At 39.1% G+C, this 22,541-nt stretch overlaps 1 protein-coding gene across 1 annotated transcript; it reads right to left on the reverse strand.

Moving 5' to 3' along the window:
* Positions 1-1,045: 1,045 nt before the first annotated feature.
* On the reverse strand, positions 1,046-21,482 carry IFT52 (intraflagellar transport 52). The gene is made up of 17 exons (XM_080171335.1): positions 21,381-21,482; positions 20,972-21,053; positions 20,566-20,650; positions 20,086-20,163; positions 19,434-19,480; positions 17,609-17,708; positions 17,140-17,196; positions 16,756-16,797; positions 16,306-16,398; positions 15,852-15,964; positions 14,666-14,734; positions 12,219-12,291; positions 11,746-11,843; positions 10,770-10,842; positions 3,338-3,439; positions 2,189-2,284; positions 1,046-1,843 (listed from the first exon to the last, which is right to left on the reverse strand). Exons 1-17 carry the CDS (start codon positions 21,439-21,441, stop codon positions 1,757-1,759), a joined length of 1,356 nt encoding a protein of 451 aa, XP_080027461.1. The 5' UTR covers positions 21,442-21,482; the 3' UTR covers positions 1,046-1,756.
* Between the last annotated feature and the right edge of the window lie 1,059 nt (positions 21,483-22,541).

Below are 22,541 nucleotides of genomic sequence, written 5' to 3' on the forward strand. Positions count from 1 at the left end.
AATAATTTGATACTAGCGACGCGTCCGTAATGTGTTCAGATATTAAACTAAAATTTAACATTTAACTAAACATTTTAACCCTTTCAGGACAATAATCTGAAACAAAAAAAAATACTTGGATTCTGAAATATTTTAAAGAAAGAGAAACAAAATCATAAATTCTGTTTTAGATAAAAATAATAAAATTTAAAAAAGATGGAAGGAAAGGAAAGTGAGAGAGAGGGACATTTAATCTTTAAAAAATGATGAAAAAACGAAACTAAAGTCTTTAATCTTTATGTGTAGTATTTTTTTTGTAGTTGGGTTGATATTCAGGGATTGGACAATGGAAGAAAAAGATTAATATTCAATCTAGCCAATAGCGGGATAATTTTAGAACGCCGCCTCTAGTATATATATAAAGAAATGTCAAGAAGCGGTGCTAAACTGATTATGAGGTACAAGGTATATTTATTCCAAAAACAAACCAAATTTTGCTCTCGTTATGTCCCGGTTAATACACATCGGTCAACCCTAGCACCACAAACAGTTGACTAAAATAACAATAACCTCCATCCAACCCCTTTACCCCATCACCTTCTCTCCCACTGGACGAATGAACTGACTACTAAATAAGGTCTTTATTAGGCTAAATTGACGACATATTTTCCCCTGTCAATTTATAGCCACGTATATGCTATATCAATTCAAACACTTGTAGTTTAACTACTAAAACTACTATATAGAAAACAGTAAAAGTGTCTGACTATGACGTCAGAAAAAATTAACAATTAACCAATGAGAGGCCGCTATATATTTTACCATTGTGAATACTGGCTTCTCATTGGTTAATTGTTAATTTTTTCTGACGTCATAGTCAGACACTTTTACTGTTTTCACTATATAGTACCTAAAATCCAAATTAATGCTTTCAGAAATAATCAAAAAAAACACGTGTTCCCTATAGACACATTTGCTATATTAATTAAAGAATAATAATATATAAAAACAACTTTATTTAAATAATAAAATACAGTATGATAAATATAATATATTAAAGGCATTATTTTACTAGTTTCTTTTGTAAATTAAATATATTTTTTAACACATTTTCTTAATATTGCACTTAATCAAATTTGAAGAAAAAAATTATTATTTTATGCCGGTTGATTGAGAATATTTTTTACCTGCATTTGTCCCCAAAAAGAAAGATGTAGATGAAAAAATTCCCTTTCTGTAGATTTCAATTATTGGTTGAAACGTTTGGACACTCAACTTTATGAATGAACAAATCAAAGTTCAAAGTCTCCAAAGTTGTTGAGCCAATGTATAAGAAAACGTTATAAAACTGTGTGGACTAGTGCAATAAATAGCCCAACAGCAATTAGTTTTTAGATACAATATTACAGTACGATAATAGTTATTTATCGCATGAACCTAGTAATAGTGTCTAACTTTTATCTTTGTGACGTAACAAAAATCGAAGGATGAGAGGGGAGGATGGAAAGGAAACCCCTAAAAAAGAGATGGATTTTTGTTACGTAACAAAGATAAAAGGTTAGACACTATTACTAGGTTCTTATCGCATCATATTATAGACAGCTTTCCGCGGATATTAGAATTAAAAATTATAAGTTTTAAAATAGCTTTGTTAGCCCCAAAGGGACCGAAGGCCAGAACCTAAAAAAACTTGTTTAAATTTTATGATTTTTAATTTAATATTAATTGTTGTAATCCAACGGATATTAATCAGTTTCGAAGCCATATTAAATAATTATTACATATGATCACTCATAACACCATGATTAAGCTTCTTAAACTCGACAATATGGGCAAACACATACTCTAAAACATGCTTCGCATCCTGAAAAGATAATAATAATTTAGCTTCACAGCGTTTTGCCAGTGTTTTGCAAATTTAATGGTTTGAAGAACATATATTTTTTGTTTATTGAAACAAACAGTTGGAATATATGATAAGAAAGGCATACTACCTTGTTCCTTGTTCCAAGAAACATTATCATACCTTAATCCCCTTAATGCCTCCCTCCCTCTAACTGGTTTGTAAATCTATTTTTTTTCCATAATCCAAATCCTGATTCGAGACTCAATAATTCAAGTATCCAAAACTATCAGTTTTTATCTGCGCGCCAGTGGGCAGCTGGTTCGAGACTCATTAATTCAAGAATCCAAAACTATTAGTTTTTACCTGAGCGCCAGCGGGTAGCTGATTCGTAACCCCCAAAATATCACCACATTCTCGGATATAATAGTCCAAATCTTCCTCTCCACACTTGTTCGTGGCCTAAACAGGAAATTTTACAAACTTGAAAAAATCTCAATGAAAAGAAATAAAATCTCAAAATATAATTTTTCTAAATCATTTTCAAAAGCGAGACTTTTCTATAATTAGGTCCGTCCGTACGATTTCAAACTTTGCATAGTTATTCCTATAACAGTCTGGCACAATTTAGGAAGTGTAGCAACTCTATAATCGTTAAGAAAGTCCGTACGTCCATTTGAAGCATGCTCATTTTTAACTTTTTTGACAACAACTTTTTGTTTGAAATAATTATCCTATTTATCAGATTTTTTTAATAATGATTTTAAGGACAACAAAGTACAATATCATTAACGAAGTACTCTATCTATAATCAAACACTAAAAATCAAAGTATCTTAATTAATGTTATCCTGTATTTACACAATTTTGCAACAAATTTTTCTTCCTTCAGATTTCAAAGTTTCACTTTTATGGGTGATGACATCCTTATTTTTATATAAAATCTGCTTAAATCTATGAATTTTTTCTTTGTTAGCTTAACCAATCTATGTTAAAGAAAGTTTGCTTGTCAAACTCATCTCAAAAAAAGTTTTAGTAAAAGAAATCATATTTGACATATTTGCAATTTCAGGAAAAAGATAAATGACAAAAAATTATTTACCGAGTAAAATTTGTACTTTAGTGAAAAAAATAAACTATTGTTTTTAATTTTTATCGCAAAAAAAACTCTTGAAAATGGTTTGACCTGACCATGCAAACCAAATGTTAATCTTAATATCAACAATTTTTGGAATCTTTATGTCTAGATTGATATTAGGAAAATCGACTATTACAAAATACATGATAGTATGTATATAAATTTATGGTATCAACCAACGACTGCCAGCACAAATTTTCTTGGTTAAAATAAAACGACATAATATATCTAGATGGACCATCTGACCCCAAAATTAATCAAAAAGAATTCCTATAGCAGACAAACACATTCGTGTTTTTTTACAATATAGGACCCCGAAGGATAAGCAAACCCCAGGGCTCAAAAGGGACTTTGTGTGAAAGCACCTAAAAGTGTTACCTGGGCCAATCTTGATTTCTCGCTGGAGAATGCATCATCCAGGTCAAAAAGTTCCAGGGGAGGATCTGGCAAAGTTTTGAACTGGGGTGGAAAAACAGCAGGCTAAAAATAAAACTTTTTAATTTCTTGGATATTATATCAGATATTCATGCTCTCTAATAAAGTGAAACTCGCAGCTGTCTAAATTAACAAAAAAAACATCTATCTCCTATATGTGGTATCCGCCGAGGATCAATGGCAGACACCGGAGTTCAATTAGATTACGGCAGTGTGACAGACGTGGACACCTTACTATAGAGAAGCTACGCTTCTCTAGCTTTCACTAGATAATGATCAACATCTACTTTCAGTTGTCACTTTATTGAAGGGTTAAGAGATACTGCAGTTATATACAACAAACAATAATTACATGGATAGGAATAAATAATCATAACATAAAAGCATAAATAATATATATACAATGGTCAGTTTGGGCAATAATGATTCCCCCATCCCTGGAAAGGGTGGGGGAGAATTAAGAATACAGTTAACCATAATAAACATGACAGATTCAAATCATTAATTCTAAGCGTAGGGAGGGGGTCACTAGACCCCTTCCCCAGGACTCGGGGGAGGGCCATTGACCCTCCACCGAACCCCAGATCAGGGGTGCCATAGACATGGCTCACGGTTGCCGAATACCACAACTCTCCCCTCGGAAGGCTGGGAGATGGTTTCCCTACCAGACTTCCGACAGTGGTTGAGGCCTTCGGCCCGCTCCTTAGGGCTAAAAATATATACAAACGATAATGATTCAATGGAATCCTAGTGGTGAGTATCTTCTTAGGGTTGATGGGCTCCCAATGTGGGATAGAAGGCAGAGGCTGCCTTGGGTTGGATACGTTGGTCAGCGCCGGCAGGTATCAGGTTTGGTGGTGGCACATTTGTTGCTGGGACGGTCAGCAGTGGGACCTGCGGGTTGTTGTTGGCAGCGGCTGGGGCACTGGCTGCCAGGTTGAGTGTCTGAGTAGCGGCCTGTCCTCCTGAGGGGCCGCGGGGCCTGCCAGAAGGCGGTCCTGGTCTACCTGGGCGGTCATGCCCGCTGTCCGTTGATTTCATAGACACCATTTCCTCGGCTGCTTCCCTGCCGATGGGAATGGCATCCCAGTCCACTGAAAAGTCCCGGGACTTGGCATGGTTGAGCCTGGCTCTAGCCATCGCCTTCTTATACAAGGCTGGGTGGTACAGGAACACTTGTGATATCGCATTCAGGGCTGCCCGGACTCCTCCTTGTGCGGCTGCCAGAGAAATGATGGTGAGGTCCCCCAGCAGTTTGAGGATCAGCAGCAGCAAGCACAAGATGGCGGCGCCATCTCCCCACTCGTGGATGGCTTGTCTAAATCCTGCCCAGACATCCAGGGCTGCCTCTCCTTCCTCCGCCAGTCGGTCAATGTTGTAGGACACTATCCCATGGTCTCCTGTGGCCGAACAGCTGCCTTGCTGAACGCAGGAGCCATAGGATAGGCCGGTCAGCATGGCACTCTTGTATGCTGGGAACGCCAGCAGTTGTTGCCAGTCGTTCAACTCAGCCTGTGAATACAAACCACCTGAACTGAAGTCATCTAAGGGGTCTGTCAACAACTGCTTAGGCGTATCCAGCGGGGGTGGCCTTTTCTTGGGAGCAGGGGTTAACTCTATCCAGCCTTCCTCTGCGTGCACAGTCAGGGGGTAGGTGGAGGAACAGGGAATCTTGGTGGCGTGCTCACTGTATACCCGCGTCACGGCGTCTACAAAACCTGTGGGCTCCACTGGCACTTTGTCCCAACACTCCTTGTGTTCGCGGACAACATACTTGTGCCTTTGGCAGGTCAGCTGCAGCAGGATGTCTCCCCTCAGTACCGAGAACGTGCTCCCCTGGACACGCACCGGGTGGGCCGGATCTAGTTGCTGGAGCTTCCAGCAGTTGGCCGCTACTTCTTCTGCTGCAGTGCTTCTCATGCGGGTTTCCAGGGTGAATCCAATATAACCTGCATGGATCTGTGCTTGGAGGGGCACGTCAACATCCCTGGCCGACACTCGGGGCAGCGCAGCCGCGGCTGGGTCAGCTGCCACAAACAGCGCTGGATGGTTGGTGGCATGGGCCTCGAAGTCGCAGTTCACAATTGAGGTGGGGCTGGTCATGTTGATGAAAAACTGGGCCTGATGGTCAACCAGGTATGCATCCCTCACCAGGCTGGGCTGGAGGCTGCGGATCAGCCTCAAGGGGCAATCTCTTCCCAGGTGGTCCCACACGTAGGTTGCTTCCCCAGTGATACAGGACAGCTCTGAATGGGGACAATCGAGGGTCAGGTGGTCAGACTGGGACTCCACCCGTCCATCCTCCACCACATAGGTCTCCTCCTTGACCAGCAGCCGCCGCTCCTGGAGCACTAATTCATTGCGGTAGAGCTGGCCCTCAAAGTGGACGTCCTCCCCCTCGCAACCCACCCCCTCGGGGCTGTTGACGAGGGCGCCCACTACATCAACGGTGAAGAACAGGGGGTGGTTCAGCTGGAACGTCAGTGGCTGGGTCTTGCCTGGCAACGTGTATACTCGGTTCCTGGCCAGGTCTCGGCACGCTTCTGGGTCTATCTTGGTTGGCCTCATGAGGGTGGGGACCGAGGTCACCTTGAAGTGACCCCATACCCCACACCTGAATGTCCACTGGGACACGGTGAGCTGACAGCTGAACCCAGTGGTTTCCCTCACCTTGACTTGCTGCAGGACGTGGATGTCGTGGCCCAGGGGCACCTCCTGGTGTAGGGGCTCCGTGTCACACATCTTTTCTTTGTTGTAAGACGTGACATGGGTGGGGTTGGCACAGTCCCACCCCACCAGGACGTAGCTGGTTGTAGGCCACACGGCTGCCAGCAGGAGGCCCCACAGGACCATCCACCAATGGGAAAGGCTTCCAGGTAACCATCTTCCTCGTGCACGCGGCTGGGGATCTCCGGCTCTGGTCACGGCTGCTTCTTGGGGCTGGACACGGCTGGGCTGCTCCTGGCTAGACACAAATTTCCATTGAGCGTTATCTGTATGCGGCCGAGGCACCCCGATACCCTCCCCAATGACAGACTGGCAAGCGACTGGCACTTGCCTGGGTGTCGGCTCCCCTAGCCCTAAATGCTCCCTTCCCTGGTCCAAGGCATGCCCAGTGGCATGGGGCTGAAGTGCATGTGGCACAGGCTCGCCCTTACTCAATGCCCTCCCCTGCCCTAGGAACTCAGGTGCATGTGGCACAGGCAAGCCCTTATTTTCCCAATTTTCAATCTCCCCAGCCTCAAGTGCAGGGGGCACAGGCAAGGCTGGGTGTTTACAAGGTTTTGGATTCAATACATTTAACAAATTCAACTTATCCTGATGGTGAGCCGCTGGGTTCCCTTGGCTGGTAGAGAGCTCTGGATGGCATGTAGCTGGACTCTCCCTGCAGGCTGGTGGCGCTGGCTGGCTTGTAGCTGGGCTCTCCCTGCAGGCTGGTGGCGCTGGCTGGCTGGGGGTGACGGGTGTCACCCCTTCCTCTGGGACCGCTGGCTCGTTCCAGGACTCAGGTCTCTCGGTGGCGGCGACGGTTGTCGCCCCAGACATCAGGTGGGAGGCTGGCTCGTTCCAGGATCCAGGTATCTCGGTGGCGGCGACGGTTGTCGCCCCAGGCACACGGTGGGAGGCGCTGGATAGCACCCCCCCATCATCCCAGGTGGCGACGCCGGGTGGCGTCCCATACATCGATGCAGAGGTGCTGGCTAGCACCTCCTGCCTCTCTCGTTCAGCGGCTGCCAGGGCCTCCCCATACACCGTCTCAGGGACGCTGGGCAGCGCCCCTCCACTCTTGCTGGGTAGGTTCAGTCGGGCAGGTTCCATCATGTTGAGGCTGAAAGGCTGGGGCCTCAGCACCTCTGGCTCGGCTATGTTGTTGGGCTGTATCAGCTCTGGCCCCAGATGGTTAAGACTGAAGCCTAGGCCAACCCGGTTGGGTTCAGCCGCGCCGCCCAGTACGTTGATCCTAGCTGGGACAGTCCCGAACTGCGGCATCCCATCGGCTCGGTCCGCAGCTCTGGAGGCGGCTGCTTGCGGTGGTGGTGCTGGGGGCGCGCTCCCTTCCATATGGGCCACTCTGCTGGGCTTCCCTGAAGGGGCACCTTTGTCGGCGGTGCGCCTGCGGCTGGCTACCTGGGCCCAGTCAGCTCTACACTCGGCCGCCGTGTGGCCGTCATAGTGGCAACGCTCACACTTGGCAGAACGGTCACGGCGTGGCTGGGTGCGCCTCTCCTCTAGGCTAACTTCCACAGGCGTTGGACAGTCTCGAGCTCGGTGGCCTCTCCCCTGGCAGCGGTAGCAGCGGCCTGGAACCTTGTCATCTGGAGCGACCTTCCCCATCTGGTGGAGACCCGGAGCCAAGGAGCCAATCTCCATTGGCTCCGACTCATCATATTGGGGCAACTGGATGCAGGCAGATCCAGTCAGCCCGTCGGTCGAGTCCACTAAGCACACACCTTCCTTCAGTTGCTTAGTAACCATGGTCACGGTGAACATGGCCTTGCGAGTGTACTCAGGTACACTCGCAATTTCATGGTTCATCATGAGGCGTTTTACATTGGCGTTACGAATTCCACGGTTTAATTCGTCCACCAACAATTCAAGATCCTCATGATTGTAGGCGTCCCTATACAAGGCGCACTTTGTTGATATGTACGCCTGTATAGGTTCTGTCGAGTGTTGCTTGTAGTCCCTAAACGCTTGTTTAAGCGTTTGGGACTCAAAAGCAGGGCGAAATAACAATTCACACTCGGTCTTGACCTGCTCGTAGGTCAAGGCTTGGCCTGCCTCGCCAAACAGATGGGACGCCATTTCCGCCGCTTGCCCTACCAATGACAGTAGTAGGGCGTTGCGGCGGTTGAGGGAATCATGAGGTGGCACGCGGTAAGCCGCCCATGACATCTCCAGTCGGCGGATATGTGCCGACCAGGACTGCTTGGGCGGCCCTCGATACTCCGGCAGATTGCTCAGCATCAGCTTGCGGTACTCGGCTGGGGCCGGCTGAGGGTCATCCTGGAGCCATCCTGGGGCTTGGTCACCTCCTGGGACTTGATGCTGGTCCATTAGGTCAACGGTGAAACGGCGGGCACAAAGTTATACAGGACTACAATGAATGGGTTGTCACTTGAGGCTTCCTAGCCTAACAGCCAACACTGTTTGTATCACTAGGTTGGGAGTTTTAGTTGCAAAGGTATAACTTAGCTGTACTTATCAATAGTTAGGTGTTGAGGTAGATAGATGTTGAGGGTCTGAACTGCTGTCAGGAACTGATTGGGTTTTCCCTTATCACACTAGAGCTAGGAGGAAAGAAACTTGCAATTCTTTATTTGCTAAAAATACCCCTGTTAGATGCTATGGAGTAGCTCTGCTCTGGTGTGAAAGTGTGTGTGTGTGTGTGTGTGTGTGTGTGCGTGGAGTCTTCTGTCCTTGTAACGCGCGTTCGCGCCGTCAAATCCGCGCACACGGGGAAAACGCGCTCTCACCCCTCAGCTCGCTCCCTCATTGGTCCGCTTCGTCCGTTGGATTTATGATGTTTTCCGCACTTTGTTGCGCTACCCGTGAATGGCGCTCTGTATATCCGATCGCTAGCTCCACACTACAGACGGACTTAGCCTAGTGTGGGTAGGAAGGGGGAAGCGCGTGAGGGGACGGGGGTAACTCCGTCCGTTCCCACTGTGAGGGAGGGGGTAACTGTGTGCTGGTGTAATGGGGCCTCTGCTTCTTAATCTTAGGCTTATCTGTTATATAACCCTGATTGTATTTGTCTTCAAATGGAGAGGGGCCCCCTCCCCTTCCCTTGGAATAAGGGGTGTATTTGTTATTGTGCTGTGGGCTTGAGATTGTTTTGATTATATTACATCTAACTTTTATTGCTGTCCTTATCACAATTGCATAACAGATTTGTTGACCAACTCTGTTCTATTTTTAGCTGTTATCACAATAAACAGTAATCCAAGCCTGTTCTATTCTTAGATTTATCACAACACAACAATTTGTTTGCCAAGCTTTGCTCATAAATCTATTGTTTGGTCATCACATTAGGGTGGTAATCCCTGCAAATGTGATATAATATCTGTCTTCTAGATGGTTGGCTGCGTTGTAGCTTCTCAGGATACTCGGGGTTGACGTAGTTTTTCTCTGTTCTGGTGCACTACACCCGTATGTTAGCTCGCAGCTTGCAGCTATGTGGCATGTTTCAGCCTATCGGCGGCAGGGAATGTCCCGTCCTGCTAGCGCCACTGGTTCGGATCCTGCTATTTCTTGCAGTAAAGTTGGCCTATTTTCAGCCGTCTACACGTATTTGGCTTGTTTCAGCCGGTCCGCAGGCCTGTTTCAGCCCTTTTGGCGCTCAATTCTCCGTTAGATATCAGCGCTGCTCGCGGTTATTCGTCAGATTTCGCTGTTTTGCTTCCACAACTGCCGGATGCAGAGTTAAACTTTGCTGTCCAGGGTGGGTAATTCAGGTTGCTTGCGTCAGTTTTGCCAGATTCACTGCTGGGAGTACCTTAGCCTCAGATGCGCGTCTGCTCTACACTTGTGGTTCGCCGTAATCTCACACAGCTGTCACCAAAGTTGTGGTATCCGCCGAGGATCAATGGCAGACACCGGAGTTCAATTAGATTACGGCAGTGTGACAGACGTGGACACCTTACTATAGAGAAGCTACGCTTCTCTAGCTTTCACTAGATAATGATCAACATCTACTTTCAGTTGTCACTTTATTGAAGGGTTAAGAGATACTGCAGTTATATACAACAAACAATAATTACATGGATAGGAATAAATAATCATAACATAAAAGCATAAATAATATATATACAATGGTCAGTTTGGGCAATAATGATTCCCCCATCCCTGGAAAGGGTGGGGGAGAATTAAGAATACAGTTAACCATAATAAACATGACAGATTCAAATCATTAATTCTAAGCGTAGGGAGGGGGTCACTAGACCCCTTCCCCAGGACTCGGGGGAGGGCCATTGACCCTCCACCGAACCCCAGATCAGGGGTGCCATAGACATGGCTCACGGTTGCCGAATACCACATATATCCTATCTTCTCCCTTTACTTAATGTACATCCCCAATGACAATAAATAAAATTACCCCTCAGTAAATTACATAATAAACCAACCAAGCAAAGTTCAAATAAAGTCCCCCAAGTTGTTGAGTCAGCAAATAAGAAAACGTTATAATAAAATTTGTAGGATTTGTGTGATAAACAGCCCAATATCCCCTCCCTCTCTGGAGTAATATATTTTGAAATTTTGGTTGGGTTATACTCTTATTAATATTTCATTCAAATTAAACTGCTAAATAAGCAGTTCTAGAACAAGTTGCAATGAACAAGTTTCTATCATCTGGATAGAATTATCAACAAACCTGTAGGGGTGGTAATGGTGTTTCGAATTGGGGGGTGATAAGCTTTAGGGGTTCATGCTTCACTCCTAGATCCCTAAAAAAATATAAATTTATCATAAGGTTCGATTTTACTTTTAGAGGCTCTAACTAGTTAACTTCAGGATCCATAAACAACAAAATTAAAAGTTATGGTAATGGGGGATTAATGTGTCTAAAATATAGGGGTCGCCAAATTTATGGATTAATAGACTATAATGTACTTAGATAATAGCAGTTGCTACTCTAAAAATGGGTGAACTGTGCATGAAGCTAAATTAAATAATTTTTTATTATTTTCTTTTCAACAATGATGATGATGACAGGGGGCGCATCGAGTACAAGTCCTCTCCACAGGCTTGGGGTATGGTCGGACCTCCACGTGGTCCAAGCTGGGAACATCCATCCGGGTGGCTAACCGACCAGGAGGCCAGAGGAGACAAAACTGTAATGTACAGGGCAACCTGGAACTTGCAGCCGTCTTTTTTTGGCAACGAAGGGGGAGATCAGTAGCCGAGTTCTATCTCTCCTTAAAAACATGTAGGCCAGACAATGTTAGTGCAAACGCACGAGCAGTAGGCAGTGTACTATCGGTACAGAACGCCGTAGAAGAAGAAGAAGAAGTCCTCTCCACATCTCTTTTGAACATATTTGCATTTTGAATTGCAGTGTTACGCGCTCAATTGCTGATGGAAACCAACACTCATCAGACAATCAACCCTTTGATTGCACGGATTTTGTCTGGTAAGTCCTAACTGTGCATGGTAGTGGGTTGCGCCTGTTTATGAGCCAAGGCATTCCCAATACTCTAACTATTTATGTCGCGCACCTGACATAGCAGCAATAGGAACCATTTTTAACGTCTTTAGTTATGACGCGGTGTCGAACATTTCAACTCCCCGACGACGAGCGGATGCGCTACGTGTTAAGCCACGGTCACGAGTTAAAACAAATAACTTACTTGTATGTGTTGATAACTTTAGGTAGAAACTCAGTGTTGATAGAATGTAACATTGGCTTAAAAAGCTTGGTAAAATCAGATGGAATTTCTTCACTCTCCTAAAGATTATGTGGTAAAGTAAAATTGCATACATAAAAACGGTAGTGGCTTGCAAATTTAAAAGAAAAAAAATTGGTTTATACATGGAACATTTTTTGCATTTGTTTAAAATTAGATTACTTTTTTGTCACTTTAAAAAGATAAAAGTTGAATATTGACATACTTGGGTATATCACACAAAGTACCCTGTTGAGCATTGATACCCCCCCACCCATATTTTTTAAGTAAATTGCAAGTTTTTGGGTCAGATTAGAATTAGGGCCCTCCGAAGTGTTTGGGCAAAGAAAAAAAACTCTCTCCTCTTATTATTTTTTTATTTAAATAACAGAGGATTATTAGTGTACAGCAGGAAATTTGTGTGGAAACAGCCGTACCTGTAAGCACACTCTGGGGCTGTCTGCCAGCTTAGCTGTATCTGGCACCATGGTGTAGTCAGATATATCTGGATCCTGCCAGTTTAACATTTTGGGTATAACAATTTTTGGGGATTAATTTTATAAAGAGATGATACATATAAAACATTTCTAATTTTTTTTTCTGTTTCTTAACCCTTACAGATCGGAGTGGGGGGCTCAAAGAGCCCCCCCCCCCTCTAGTTTTTTCAATCTCATTTTTTTTGTAGGTAAGATGGAGAGCTGTAACTTCATGACTTTTTAAGTTTAGTAATTATACGTCGGCAAGAGTTGATTTTATTAGGATATCTGGTCTGTGTCGGTCGTGGTGTCCGGTCAAAGTCGGTTGGGTAGCAAAAAAAATTAGAAAAAATTCTAAATAAATCTTAATTTCTACAATTATGACTTCTGTGTATAAGGTAAAAACCTAAAATTTTTTTGGTGAATACTTAGATATCAATGACCATCTGAGAAAAGTGGTGTTATGACCGTTTGACCGCTCCCTGACCGACTTTATGACCGATTTTTGTCCGGCTTTTACTACAGACATATATCATGAATATCGTGGCTTCTATTACAGCTAGAGACCTATATTTTTTTTTGGTAAATCCTTGAGCAATAATAAACAGATAAAAATATTAATTTGCGCCGCCAATTGCCGTTTTACCGCCGTAACCGCCGAAAATGGCGGTTTCCGTTATTTGCCGTTTTTCGGCGATGATCAGAAAAAGTAATTTTTTTCTTATGAAAAATAAAAGTTCTTCCTAAAATTTGGTCATCCTAGCTGCAAAATTGGCCGCTCTACAGCTGTTTTAAAATTTAGCGGCTGGCCGCTAAAAAGCGGCTAAGAAGCGGTCTGACTGCTATGACTAGAAAAAGTAATTTTCTCTAAAAATACACATGAACCACCAGAAAAAAATTTTACGTCTTTATCTGTACCAGGAGCCGAGATAGAGGGGGGGCTCTTTGAGCCCCCCCCCCCCCCCCCGATCTATTAAGGTGGGAATTGGGGCCCGATCTGTAAGGGTTAAGTGGTTTCACTCAAAGTACCTATTCGAGGAGTGGGGACAAAACACCTAATTTAAAAATACCTAATTTAAAAATGCCTAATTTTAAAAATGTCTAATGTGACAAAACACATAATTTATAAATTCCTAATTTAAAAATGTCTAATTTAAAAATACCTAATTTTAAAAATGCCTAATGTGACAAAACGCCTAATTTTAAAAATGCCTAACTTTATAAACACCTAACTATAAATACCGAAGTTTAAAAATACCTAATTTTAAAATACCTAATTTAAAAAAACCTAATTTTAAGCATATCTTAAAACTGTTGTTGAATATATTAAACCGGCGGCTACACCCCCTAGAGTCCTCAAGGGCCGATTGCAGTGTGGAGGGGAATTCAATAAGTTTGGGGGGGTCTGAATAAGTCTGAAATTATGCATGAATAATCCTTGGTAGGTCTATTTTTCCTAAATCGAACAATAAGTTGGAAAAGTAACAGCTAACTGCTGGCGGCTCAGCAGTTTTGCCATTTTTTGGATATCCTAAAGGCAAATTAGTCACAAAACCTATTTAATTTTTATTGGTTTATTCCCTAACCTCAGTAGCCATAGCGTCTCTTTCTTGGGGGTGATAGTTGACCATCCCCCATTTTAGTTCTAGTTTTATAAAGAAAGATTGAAGAAATATAAAAAAAAACGGGGGAAGGGATTTTTTCAAAGGGCGATTTCTCATTGGAAGGTGTTGGTAACCTCCCCAAAAGCGGTATAAACCTTCCCATTACCTACGGGAAGCTTCAGTGTAAAGATGAACCAAATTTTATTAATGTTATCAAAATTTTAAGTATTTTAGTGAAAAAAATAGATATTTTAGAATTAGGCATTGTTAAATTAGGCGTTTAGATAATTTAGAATTAGGTATTTTTAAATTAGGTGTTTTTAAAATTAGACATTTTTAAAATTAGGTATTTTTAGTTAGGCATTTTTAGTTAGGCGTTTTTAAATTAGGCATTTATAAATTAGGCATTTATAAATTAGGTGTTTTTAATGTAGGTGTTTTTAACATTAGGTATTTTTAAACTTAGGTGTTTTTAGTTAGGCATTTTTAGTTAGGCATTTTTAAATTAGGTGTTTTGTCCCCACTCCCTATTCGAGCATCGAACCCTTCCCCCTCGCTTTGGTTTAAATAAATAAGAAATATTAGGGGTTGTTTTTGTTAGGTAAGGTTACATTGGGTAATGATTAGCACCAAAGAGTTAGGCTCTGCAGGGTTAGAAAAAAAACTAACCCCCCCCCCCCTTCTACTTATTTTTAATTTATTTTTAAAATAGTAGGTTTTCCTATTTGTCGCTATTTCAAAACTAAAATTAAAAACACAATAGCATCCTAATAGTTTAACATGGATTATGAAATGTCCAAAATTTCCTCTGCATCAAGTTTATTTAATTCCACATCTGCACTTGTCAGGTAGGTGAATATGAAATCTTTCACTCTGAAATCAAATATTTTTAACTCTAGGGTTTTGTCCTAAAACCTAATAGATACACCCCCAAATCTCTCTAGGGGCACTTGATTGAAAAGGGGGGAGGGGAGGAAAGTCTACTTTTGATTTTAGTTTTCAATTGTCAACTCTAAGAAAAAGTTATAAACTTTTTCTGGACCTTTAATAAGATGAACTATAAATGAGAACCATCGATTCAGTTTAGTGGTTGGCACACATCCTGTTACTTTTATATAAGGATACATAGTAATTGGATGTGTGTGAAACACTAGACGTCCATTTTATATCTTAAAATATGATTTGCAGTTTGTTGTTTCATAATTATAAAGAAACTTTATATTGTCTTTAGCCGATTTTTGTTATTCTATGTGATTGAAGGCGGATAAATTTTTAACTAAAAATGAGATAATTGAGTTTAGTAGGTGAATACAAAAGGTTTATAACAAACCATTACAGACAGACTGACACAGAGGCTTAAAAGGTAGATTCGCTACCAGTAAATTTAAAGAAAATCCAAAGGCTTCTTCAACAACGTCAAATGTTTGTTGGTTTCCCTTTCAAATTTTTTTCTTCTGTTTTCTTCTAAGATTTTTTCTAAAATAAGAAATTTAGGAATCCTTACGCCTTTGATATGACGTTATTCAAAAATTGTTTGCATTTTTATGTCTTTTTATCTATCTATCTCAGTGTGTTTTTTAATAGGGAAAAAATATTGTTTAATCTAATTCACGGCTCAATGACAGAAATTAATAAATCAATATCTTATTCTCATTTGCTTATGGAGTTTATAGTAGCAGAAAAAAATATTAAGCAGTTTTAAACAATAATGCCTCAAAAACCTGTTTTGCCATAGTATATTCCATGGTTATTGTTTTGTTTCTTTTAGATAAGTCAATTCCGATTCTAATGATATGTATAGTATACAGTGACTGTGCTGCCAAATTGATGTTGAGCAATTTTTTCCTAAATCATATGCAATGGAAAAACAGGTTTTTGAAAATCTAATTAAGAAATAAAATATTGATTATTCATTTCGGTCAATGTTAAGTGGGTTAAATTATGCAATAAATCTTCCCTATTAAAAAAACACTGTATTTATCTATCTTACTTATTATTATCTTCTTTATCAATGAACTGATCAGAAAACATGGATCCTGATCCAGTAACTGCCAACCTTCCAGTTCCAGTTGGGTGTTTGTACACGGCCACAACTGGTCTATCCTGAAAATTTTCAAACTTTATTATGAGAGGGGTTGTCTAGCCCCAATTTCCATTTGAATTTATAAAGAAATAAAAGTTTAAAGCGGGTGGAATTTTTTTCTCTTTGGAGTTTGTCGGTACCCTCCCCCAAAACCTTCTCAAGGCCTTTGATAAGCAAATCAGTAAAGGAGAACCATTTAGTTTTGAAAGGGTCTTTAAAAAGTAAAAAACAGTTTGTAAACTTTTAAACCATATGAGGGTTAATTTAGTTCATCATCATTGTGGGAGTTACTTCAAGAATCATCCATTTTTCTATACCGCAAGATCAATGAATTAATTTGTATTTAAAAAAATATGCATACCTGTGGAAATGAGACGCTTCCAGTAGAGAGAATTGGAACTGCAGGCCTGGCAACATTTAGGGTAGCTCCGTATGTATACACAAATGATATGGCCTAAAATTTAATTTCTTTCATCATTTTATAATCTAATTAGCCTCTAGTCTCTAGGGTGCTTGACCCAAGCAGGGAATTAGGATACTAAATGTATTGGCTAATACGTAGAAAGAACAAATAGCTTAAAACCTACCGTGGACCCAGATTAACTTAACAAAAATTGTGCATGAATCGGTTGAGACATTTATGAGATCTTACTGAACTTCAACTTATATTTTTAATAAATTTATTAATTAAGAGAAGGTTATCCTTAAATATAATGCTTCCAGAATGGTTTTTGGCTACTTGGAGAGTCAAATCCAACTTTGAATGAAAAATAATAACTAAATTTTTAAGAATAGGAAATGTGTGTTAAACCTGATGGTCAATATGGTCTTCAACTCTATATCCTTCAACAATCTAAAATTATAGAATTTTTCATTAAAGATAACTATTTAAAAAAGTAAAGGGCTAGAAATATTATTTATCTACATTAGCAATTTGTTTTTCTTTTTGGTAAATTATACCTTACTACAACTTCATTCTTATGCTTAATTTTTTATGCAAATCCTATAAAATTTTTAAGGCTAGTCTTATAGTTAACATGTCCTAAGTCTAACTACTAGAGGCATTTTTGTATGATTATTAATTTTTTGGTATTCAACCTCTTACTTTGTTTTACAAGCTATGAAAAACAAAAGCTTCGACAGACAGAAGTATTTGTAGAGTAACTTCCCCTACCAAAAAAAAATGATGATGTACCTTTCCAGAAATTTCTGCCAATGATCTGTTTAGCACTCCATTTTGAATCAAACACTCCTGAACATAAAATCAGATTTGCAGAATAATTTTTGGTGAAGATACCCAGTACCAATGGGCATCCAGTATGTAAGTTAAATTCTATCGGTCGTGCTATTTAAGATAATATATATATAATGAATAGGTTTCGTCTTCAAAGTCCTCTAAGTTTGACAGAAACGTTTTTTTATTCGTTCACATAACAACTATATGGACTTTTTTTTTATTCGGATTGGTTGGTTCATTGAGTCAAGTGTCTTTATGTTCCGACCACTTATTGTAATCTAAGGATTTGATAAGTTTTTGTATTATCAAGGGATATGTACATCAATTATCGGCCATTGTCTTATCCATTACAACAAATAAGAAAACATCATTTGGGGATCGGTGTAATAAATAACACAATGTCCCCTCCCTCCCTACCAAACTATACCTTTGGATGAAAATATTTGAAAAAGTTAGTTCTGACAACAGCATCATTGTTCACCATTATTCCACACTCCTCCAGTAAAAAGTTGATGTTCGTGTTAAACCTATAATAATATAACAGATTAAATCATATGTAATTATTTGTGTAAGCCTATTTTTAGGCTCAGTAATTTTTGTCATAAATTCACTTGTTATAAGTACACTTGTCATAAATATATTTGTCATAAAAGTACTCTTGTCATAAAAACATTTGTCATAAAGGTACGTTTGTCATAAAAACATTTGTCATGAAAGAACATTTGTCATAAAGGTATATTTGTCATAAAGGTATGTTTGCATAAAAATATTTGTCATAGATTCACTTGTCATAAGTACACTTGTCATAAATATATTTGTCATAAAAGTACTCTTGTCATAAAAACATTTGTCATAAAGGTACGTTTGTCATAAAAACATTTTTCATAAAGGTACGTTTGTCATAAAAACATTTGTCATAAAAGAACATTTGTCATAAAAGTACTCTTGTCATAAAAACATTTGTCATATAGGTACGTTTGTCATAAAAATATTTGTCATAAAGGTACGTTTGTCATAAAAACATTTGTCATAAAAGAACATTTGTCATAAAGGTACATTTGTCATAAAGGTACGTTTGTCAAAAATATTTGTCATAAAGGTATGTTTGTCATAAAGGTACATTTGTCATAAAAGACATTTGTCATAAAAGACATTTGTCATAAAAGACATTTGTCATAAAAGACATTTGTCATAAAAGACATTTGTCATAAAAGACATTTGTCATAAAAGACATTTGTCATAAAAGACATTTGTCATAAAAGACATTTGTCATAAAAGACATTTGTCATAAAAGACATTTGTCATAAAGGTACGTTTGTCATAAATTTCTTGTACCCAAAGTTTTATACTGGTACCCAAAGTTTTATGCTGGAACCCAAACTATGAACACTGGCCGCAGCGCTCGGCTCCCTAGCCTGCCTAGCCGCAGCGCTCGGCCCCCTTGCCCACCTAGCTGCAGCGCTCGGCTCCCTAGCCTATAACCTAACCTAACCTAAAATAGTTGTTCTCTGTCGGGGGGTGGGGGGGTACTCAAATTTTCAAAATGAAAAAAAAATTTATGACAAACGTACCTTTATGACAAATGTATTTTATGACAAATGTACCTTTATGACAAATGTATTTTATGACAAATGTACCTTTATGACAAACGTACCTTTGTAACAAATGTACCTTTATGACAAATGTACCTTTATGACAAATGTTTTTATGACAAACGTACCTTTATGACAAATGTTTTATGACAAGTGTACCTTTTATGACAAACGTACCTTTATGACAAATGTTTTTATGACAGGTGTACCTTTATGACAAATGTAATTATGACAAATATATTTATGACAAGTGTATTTACGACATGTGATTTTATGACAAAAATTACTGAGCCTATTTTTAGATTGGTTCACTATTAAAGTAAAAGTGTGTAACTCTGCCCACAGGGTTGTTCTAAATTTGTATTTGTTTTTTTTTAAATCAGCTAATAGCGCTGGAAATATAAACTCAATCAAGTCCCTTAAAAAGAGCAGAAATCAATTGGCAAGCTGACAAGAGGTCATACACCACTTGGCCGAGGTAGTTGGCTGGATTATACATCTATAATTATACATTTATTAGTGCAAGTTTCTCTATCTACGTCTACCGCTGAAATTTCCGGAATTTGTATTCCTTTTTACCACATATGTTGGCTAAGCAAAAAATATTATGAGGTCATACCTATTTAAGATTTAAATTTTCCGTGGATAATAAAATTTTACCTTTTCTCGCCACCTTCTCCCAACATGACCAGAATGGAACCCCCATCCTGATAAAAAAAAATATTGATTGGGTCCTGGTGAAGCTAAACAGTTAAGGATTCTTCATGCAGATGGTATTATTCCATAACTTATTACAATTCTCATTGGTTATTTGAATCTATTCGTTTAATTGATTTCATAGCAAAAGAGCATAAAACACTAGAAATATTAGCATTAACATTATTGGATGTTTTCATTGGAGGATTTTTTTTCTCAGTGTTCTTCAGTTCGAAGATTTTTTTTCGCATGTTGCTGCAATTTTTTTCACCCTTTTTGGTTTAAAAATATCAATGTGTTTTTATGGTATTGGAAACACTACATAAGTTTTAGTTAGAGACCTTCTAGTTGAAGATGAAACTCTGATAATAGTTATTTCTTGCATCGTATTATAAACGGCTTTCCGCGGATATAGAATGTACAATTATAAGATTAAAACTAGTTTTTTTAGCCCTTGAGGTGCAACGGCTAAAAAAACTGGTTTTAATCTTATGATTGTACATTTTTATATTCGTAGAAGCCTGGATATAATACGATGCTAGACATAGTTTTTTCGTATGGATGAGAACCGGTTCCTATCTACCGGATTCGAATGAATACGAGAAAAAAATATTACCTCAAGATATTTCTTTAAATTGTTGATTTCATTTTCTGTAAACTTTTCCCTTGGGCCCGCAAGCACCAATACACGCGCCTGATAAAGTAAAAATGTCTAAATGTTTTCTTTTTCTATTTAAACTTTAAATAATATACTAGTGTCTTCGCCCATAGAAAGGTTTTTGAGGACTACACACAGAGCCCATCTAGGTTTTAATTTTGGTTAAGCAGGGGAAAAAATAGCATCCACCGAAAAGTTAGCCTTATTCCAATCGGTTAAGAGGTTAGATCTTTTCTTAGGGATAGACAGAAATAAAGAGGAACTTTTGTAGATCATGCAAGTTTGAACTTATTCCTGCTTTGAACTACAGAATAATTTTGATTTTTGTTGTAAAAATAGAAGGAGAGTTATCGGGAACATATCTATAAGGTTTACGGGATTATATTGAACTGACAGTCAGAAACCCAACAAAATCAGTTTAAAAAATATCATTCATACCTGTGCAAGGGTGTCAATATTGATTCCACTATCTCCAGCATTCGTTTGTACCTTCCAGTTAGCCTTCAGCTTTCTTTGTAAACTCCTGAGAAAATTTATTAATTTATAAAGACAAATAAGTACAATTTTGTTTATAGTAGATAGATAGAAAGATAGTTGTATTATCACTGATTTTCTTACATATTTGAAGAGATAGTTAGATAGAAATTTGAGAGAAGGCAGACCATACTGACTCAAAACAGTTTTTCAACAAATTTACTTACAATTTTGTTTCGACTTGTACATTTGTATTCTTCTTATTCAGTTCTGATACTATACAAGTGTAAATTTTCGTTTGCCTTACTGTTTCAGAGCTTCGCTTTTATAGCTGTTGTCTTCCTTGTTTTTACACGCGGTTTTTTCTGACCTGTAAGATTCAGCTAGCTTGTACAGCGGATTTTTAGTCTCATCAAATATAATCAAGTTTGATTTACCACCAGTCATGGAGCCTAAATAAAAAGTGTAATGAACTAGATTGGTTCCCATGAAAACTTGCCTCTTTTATACATAAAAAATTCTATAGATCAAGGAACGTAGGATCATTGGACTAGTTCCCAAACATTATCCTGCATTCGTTGGTTTAAAAAAAGTTAGAACTTCTAATAAATTTTTATAAGGTTTCTCGATAACAGTTTACATTTGCCTTTTCTCTGATCTTACCAGAGGGATCTAAAGGGATAAAACAAAGGGTTGAAATTGAGTTAATATGTTTGAATACTCAACTTAATGAACTAACTAATTAAAATTTTTGTCTGTTGTTCGGTAGTAAGACTTACCTAAGCTTAAACTGTTTGGTTGAGAATATGGAATGGATAAGTCTCCGCTAATCGGAGGCATTTTTGGATTTTACAATATCTACTGAAAATAGATATACTTTTTGCTAATATGATACTAGCTGTCCCAAGACTCTAGGGAAATAAATTGAAGTGTAAGAAAAATAGCCTTAGACCAGCCAAATGCATTTATAAAGGTTCACAGAAAAAAAATCCAATCTACTTTATTACTTTATGTTATAGGATTATTTTTTAGAGCCAGAAAACCTACAACGCATAAATTAAGCATTAACTAAGTAATTTGAAAACTCAGCCGCCCGACTAACTTTTAAAATCAAAACTACTTTGGCTGGCAAGTTTATAGGCACTCAACAACAGTCTAATTCGCAGTTAAAAAGTCCTTTCTTTGTAATCCATAGTTTATACTTTGAGCCGTTTTTAACTCAACTTATAATAAGAAATGCGTTAACACAGAATCAATATTAGCAATACTTTATTTCTAAGATCTATGAGATATAAATTCTAAAACCTAATTAAAAAATAAATTTCCATCTTGAGTTATTCTATTGTATTGTATTTGTATTTCTAAATAATTCTTCCTTATTAATAATACCTACTAAATATGTTATATAAGCGAAAGATACATAATAACAAGGACAAAACTTTACATAAGTAGTAATGAAAGAACAATATCCGTGTATAGTCCTTTCCACGACATCCCTCCATAAGGAGCGATTCTACGTATTTTTAAAATAGCTTTTTATAGGTTATTTTAGGTTAGGTTAGGTTATATTGTGTTAGGTGATTGCCCCCCAGGGTTAGGTAATTGGCCCCGCAGGGTTTGAGCCCCCCGCAGGGGCTAGAAATAGGAGAAAAGCTACTGTGAAAAATACGAAGAATCGCTCCTTATGGAGGGATGTCGTGGAAAGGACTATACCCCAATATCCTATTATATAAAGTAGTAAGGTTTTTCTGTCTGAAGCTTAACTATAGAACTGATTGAGTTCTGCTTTTAAGAGAAGTTTTGCATAGGTTACGGGATGGTTTAAGGCTATTTTATTTTAAGATTTAAGCATTGAGATGGTTTTCTGCTATTTTTTACACGTAGCAATCTTTAGTTACAATTATCTTTATTTTTACTTTCAAGTTTCACCAATGAGGATT

The sequence above is a fragment of the Acartia tonsa genome, chromosome 9 (genome assembly GCF_053477335.1).
Source record: "Acartia tonsa isolate MP-2025a chromosome 9, ASM5347733v1, whole genome shotgun sequence".
NCBI classification, from domain to species: domain Eukaryota; kingdom Metazoa; phylum Arthropoda; class Copepoda; order Calanoida; family Acartiidae; genus Acartia; species Acartia tonsa.